The 6,009-nt window shown below is 41.4% G+C and overlaps 1 protein-coding gene across 9 annotated transcripts in view; it reads left to right on the top strand.

Annotated features, from left to right (window-relative positions):
* Positions 1–3,327: 3,327 nt before the first annotated feature.
* The window catches only part of MAP9 (microtubule associated protein 9), a 30,200-nt gene continuing 27,518 nt past the window's right edge, over positions 3,328–6,009 (top strand). For 3 of the 9 annotated variants that reach the window (XM_075127761.1, XM_075127756.1, XM_075127755.1), the window contains exons 1-2: positions 4,667–4,797; positions 5,062–5,227. In XM_075127761.1, coding sequence (XP_074983862.1) covers positions 4,697–4,797; positions 5,062–5,227 — 267 coding nt within the window. In that variant the 5' untranslated portion in view covers positions 4,667–4,696. Of the gene's footprint in view, positions 3,348–3,904; positions 4,309–4,664; positions 4,798–5,061; positions 5,228–6,009 lie in introns of those variants that run through there. The other 6 variants (XM_075127757.1, XM_048847515.2, XM_075127758.1 and 3 more) reach the window with 5 other exon arrangements.

The raw sequence follows: 6,009 nt of genomic DNA, 5'->3' as shown, positions 1-6,009 counted from the left end.
AGGAGGAGCATCAAATGAGCACTGCAACCATATGTTATTAGCTTAGGACTCTATTCTAAATAATTTCTTCTCATCTTGGATACATTTGCAGCATTGTCTGTGACCAAGCTGCGTACTAGACATTTGAATTTTTTTTCACAGTTCATTATAGCTTTTACTGCTTCTTCTTGAACGTATTCTACTGTGTGTACATTTCCTGATGTATCAATTGTTTCTGTAAGGAAGGCAGTCCCTTCTTCTGTTGTCACACAAGTACATACAACAAGATCACCGTGGACATTGCTCCGCCCATCAAGACTCAGGTTAACAATTTTACCCTCTAGATCTTTCGCACACTGGTCAATTTCTCTTTCATACACTTTATCCAGCGATTTGCATGTGACATCTGCTCTGTTGGCTGGACTGTATCCTGGTCTTAATGACTGAACCAGGTTAATGAAGTGTAGGTTCTCAATCATATGGAAAGGAGAGTTTGTTGCATAAACAAACTGGGCAATTTTTTAATCAATTACCTCCTTTTGTAATCTGCTGGTTCTTATCACAAACTTAACTATGGTTGTTTCTGGATGGTGGAATTTTTTTTTCCTTTTTGCTATTGTGGCTATGTGACATACATGATGTGACTGAAACACTATCCCTGGCAGATAACTCTGAAACTATAGAAAATGATGGTGATCTTGAGGGTGAATAGTCTTCAGAATCCAGAATTCTTCTAAACAAAATAAGTCAATGCAGTTATTTAATTACTGTTACGATACTGCTCATTTAGTATTACTCATTGCATTCACTGACAGGCCGTACTACTTTAAAGATGAAATTGTAAAAGGAAGATCTGCCTATTTCAGCTATTTATTTTTTATCACAACTCCATCTAAAATGATAGTACCAAAGAGTAACAACTATATTTTTTGTTCAAACATGAGAATTCAAGAATGGTCCAGAAGGAAGACAGAAAGTCCTTAAGAAAGAAGTATGAAATAAAAGTTTACTAACCTGAAGGTCCTGCATGTTCAGACATGTTCCTTTCATCATCTTCAATGCATCTTCCTCCTGAGAAGTAACACTTCTCATGAACTTGTTTCATTCGGGCGACCAAGCCTTGCATTTCTTTGTTGCACTGTTTGCATTTTGCACGCATACCTGTCTTACCCACAGGTAGAGGAACTTCATTAAAATATTCCAAAACTGGGTCTCTTTTACGACCTGCTGCCATTATAGATTTTCCCTTTTAGTGAGAGAATTGTATGGTAGATCTCAAATCAATGAAGACTACACTCAGAAAGATCTCAAGACTTCTGGAATATGCTGTTCAAACAGTTTCACTTTTGTTTCTACTGCCTGTCCCTTCCTTCTCACATTTATCTCCAGACTTCTCCTTGTCCAGCTCTATTCCACCCCCAACAATCTTCTATTCATTGAACTTTTTGAAACTTTTCACTTTTAGCGAGAGATTGACTCTGTGTACACAAATGTGCAGAGGGACAATACGGTTGAGGTCTGTTATTTCTCACCTCTATATATTATATATTTTTTTATTTAAAAACATTTTTGCTGTTAACAAGCACGTTATCTCTGGAGAGACAAATCCACAGTTTGAGAACTGCAAAACTAAGCATCTCTGTTGGTATCTTCTAGACTGAGCACTGAGTCCCTGTGGGTAGATAGAAAGATTTAACCTAATAATCTATACAGAAGACCCTGGAACTCCATAAGATTGGGTCCCTAAGCCATGAACTTCTGGAACTCATTTACAAAACTTTTCTTAAACATTACATGAATATATGGTCTCATACTATAGAATTAGAATTTATAATCCCTGATCAGAAATCTTTGAGCTATAAAGTATCTTAATTAAAACTAACTTTAGGTTAGGTTTTTTCCTCAAAAAGCATTTTATTCAAAAAAATCCGATTTAAATAAAAAAATCTGATTTTTTTTAAATCACGCACTAGCACAATAGAATTGCTTTCAAAATAAAAAAATCTGATTTTTTTTTTTTAAATCACTGATTTTTATCCACCCTGGTCTGCACTTGGAATTAGCCCTGATTTCACATATCAACTTAAGTGCATTGATGCAAAACTCTAATGTAGACAACCAAAGCAACAATTTGCACTAGTAGAATTTACCCCTGCTTCTACTGGTGCAAAAGGCAGCTTTCCATTTTTATATTATGGGTTTATGCTCATTCAGCTATATCAAAGACTGAAATTGGGACAAATTCCAAGAGCAGACAGGGCATAAGATACAGAAATGTGCATGTTATCGTCCTATTATGTTAAGTAGAGCAGTGTAAATTCTTCAGAATTACCTGCAAATATTGATTTAAATTAAAGATGGAAGTTACTTAGACTTTGTAGAAAAGGAGTACTTGTGGCACCTTAGAGACTAACCAATTTATTTGAGCATAAGCTTTCGTGAGCTACTAACAGGGCTATTACTCTGAAACCTTAGACTTTGTTGAGCCCCTTGTTGTTCACTTTCTGTGAATATTCTAGAAAATTAGTTTACTGACAGGAATGTTTGCAGAAGCATTACATTTAGGGTGACCTAGATGTACTGATTTTATAGGGACAATCCCGATTGTTGGGTCTTTTTCTTATATAGGCTCCTATTACCCCCCCACACACACACACACTTCCTGTCCCGATTTTTCACACTTGCTGTCTGGTCACCTGAATTACATTTTAAGTGAATACAGAAGTACACTGGCAGAAACTAAATGTTGAACTGGTATATATGATTGTCTGCACTAGAAACCTCCTTCCAATTGTTATTCTAATGCAAGGAAAAGAACCAATCAAAATGTAACAACAGAGTTTTGAGTATCCAGCATTATTACCTACACTGTTTATGAGTAATCTATAGACCAAGAATTATTCACAAAAATTATTCTATGATTTCAAATAACTAAACTTGGCAACATTGTAAACTGCTCACAGACAATTCACAAACATAGATTAAATTACTCATAATGTATTTTATGTTCAAATCTAATATTAATCTTGAGAGTGCCATTTCAGTTCCAAACCTTTTCCTCGGCAGTCACGCACTAGCACAATAGAGTTGCTCTCAAAACTCCACTCTATATTAATAAACAAGGGGGAAAAAAACTAAAGCTGTGGGTGTCCAATTTATTATTTAATCAGATTTTCTTCCTACAAAATATGTATATGCAGTTTGTTTAGGGAAGATTAATATATGCAAATATAATAAAAATGTCTTAACAATATTAAAAATATGTCAGGTTCATTGTTATTAAGATGACTGAAGCTCTGGAATGATTAAAGACAGTCTTATTCTACAGAAAGAAGAAATCACAAGCATTTAATCTGGAGGGAGAGAATGTGAGTATACTAGATTTAATAAAAAAGAGAACGATCATTATCCATGTGTTTGTGGAGTTTTAAATTAAATGGTTTAAAGTTAAGTTTTTTCAAATATAGATGACTTAAGTATTGCTGCAATGTTCTGAGGATTTGTCTGCTTGCAATCATTAACCTGCTCATAGAGGAGATTAGCGACACTCACAACAGACAGTCCCAAAAGAATTAATACTCCTTTGCAAATTGACCACTCCTTCAAGCATGAATTATTTTTAGCAAAGGTTGCACTGCTACCTCCCATTTTAGAGAAAATGGAAGCTGAATACTTAGGGGTATGAGTCCCAAATAATTCAATTACATGTACCTATGTTTTCCCTCAGCCCTAAGAAAGGGAGGAGTTAGGTACTGCCTTAAAGTCAATCCTGACAAATCCTATTGACTTCCCTCAGCTTGTATAAAGCATTAAGCAGGGTGGAGTTTGGTCCAAGCAAGACCTGTGCCCAGCAGCTCATACAGCTTGAAAACTAAATGTTCAAAAACAGAGGCCCAAGTTTCATGGGCAAAAATGTATTTGCAACTGCGTTTTGACTATTGTGTGAACGATTATAGAAGTCACGTGCGAACAGCTAGGTGTTTAAATGGCACTTGCATGCACAAACACCCACTCTGCCCCTACAACAGTGATAATTTCCAGTGCAAACAGAGACACAACTGTTCACACATTTTTCCGTACAAGCGCTGGGGGTCTCCTACGGGAAGTTTGGGTTTTGAGATATACGCAGGTTCGTTGTAATTAACAAAAGTTGCAGCGCCGTTTAACGAAGTTGCACGGGGCGGTGGGAGCACACGGGCCTGGCAGAAGGGGTGAGGTGTCAGGACCCACTGGGAGAAGAGGAAACGCATTTGGTGAGCGTTAATGGGTAAGACTTAAGAGCGACGCAAAATGGAGCGTGTGAAAGGCGCAGCCAGTCATTCTGCTCAGGTACGTTCAAGGCCAGCATCTGAAACAACCCAGCCTGGGGCCGGACACGTCCGGATCGCCTCCGTGCTCTGCGGCCCTGAAAACGCTATTAGCCGGCAAATCGGCCGCAGAGGCTGCCCCACTCCCCGCGCATCCTCCCCCCACCAGCCCCCGCCCGCCCGCTCGGCTCTGGTTCGGTTCTAAGCGCGGGGGCGAAGAACCGCCATGTCCCGGACTCCAGGAGACGGAGCCAGACACGTGACCGTATCCCCTTCCCAACGGGCAGGGGAGGGGGCGGGGCTCGGTCCCCCGAGTAGCGGGGGCTCGGTCTATGCGGTCACTTCCGGTGTTGGTGGGTTGCTAGGTAACGTGTATGGCCGCGCGGGCTCAGTTTCCACCCCTCAGGTCAATGCAGCTGCGGCGGCAGGAGCGGAGCGGCTGCTGCGCAGCGCCTAGGGCGAGCTTCTCTCGGACGGGCCCGCGCGGGCCCGGGACAGGCAGCCACGGGAGGTGGGACCCGTCCGTGCAGGGCCCGGCTCGTGGGGTAGGGGGGCGCCGGCCGGCCGGCCGGCCCCGGGGCTGGGGTTCAGTGGGTCAGAGCTCGTGTGCGCCCTGCAGCGCAGACCTGCCCGGGGCGGGGGGAATCCGCCGCACGCCGGCGCCTCCTGCAGCGCCCCGGGCCAGCCCGAGCGGAGCTGGCCAGATGCATTCCCTTTAGGGGCGGGCAGAGCCTTGCTTCAATCGCGCTGTCTGATCCGTTGTTTAAACCCGCAGGAGAGATTTGAGTTCACTGGAGCCCAGTGCTGAGGGCGTGAAAACACGAAGAACCTGCATAAGAGTCATTTCTCCAGCCTTTTCCCCCACCATGTCTGATGAAGATATTGGCACCACTTTAGCCTATACCAAGAGCCCCAAGGTCTCCAGGAGAACCACTTTTCAGGTAAACTATTTTACCCCACGTTGTCCGATTAAAAAATCGGTCATCTCTAGGCTAGCTAAACTGGCAAACCCTCCTAGTGCAGGTACAGCTTATCCTAGTAAAAACGTGTTCTTGCCAGGATCATCTGTACCCGTTTGGCAAGTGAAATAAAAGCGCTTTTTTATGCAGGTACATGTACAGTGGAGTTTTTGCCAGTTTAGAAATGTCACCAAAATCACACCCCTAAACGACATTGCTATACTGGCTAAAGTTTCTATTGTAGACCTGGCCTTTGTGTTACTAAGGTTAGCGACGAAAACAACTCTGCTGTCAATATACGAGAAAAGCAAAAACTTTCCTATCTTAAAAGTAGAATTGACATTCTCATTTAGTTTCGGTGTGCTTCTTTAGAAAAATCATACTGAGGTTTTCTTGATCTCCTAAATGTACACAATAATTGTCCTAGTTTAAAGTAAAACATCTAGTTTAAACCAATAAAAGCAAGGAACTTCGGACTACAAATCCTGGGTGGGTAACTTTTGCATGCAGCCAGTTTGTTACAGTAGCTTTGGTGTTGGTCATGAAAAGATTTTAGTATATGCTTAACTTCTAAGTCAATGGGATTTGTTATATGCTTGAAGATAAGCACATGCATAAATCTTTGCATGATCAGGGTTTAAGTTTTGAAGGTTGCAGGTGATGTTTATAGAAGATGTCTCCTGTCTAGTAATAAACTACACAGGAGGTGACTGAGGAAAAGAAAAACTTTGTCTTGAAGATTTTTGTGGTGCTTCTAAGATATC

Source organism: Caretta caretta, chromosome 4 (genome assembly GCF_965140235.1).
Source record: "Caretta caretta isolate rCarCar2 chromosome 4, rCarCar1.hap1, whole genome shotgun sequence".
Lineage (NCBI taxonomy): Eukaryota > Metazoa > Chordata > Testudines > Cheloniidae > Caretta > Caretta caretta.
This window is presented reverse-complemented; position numbering and strand designations above follow the sequence as displayed.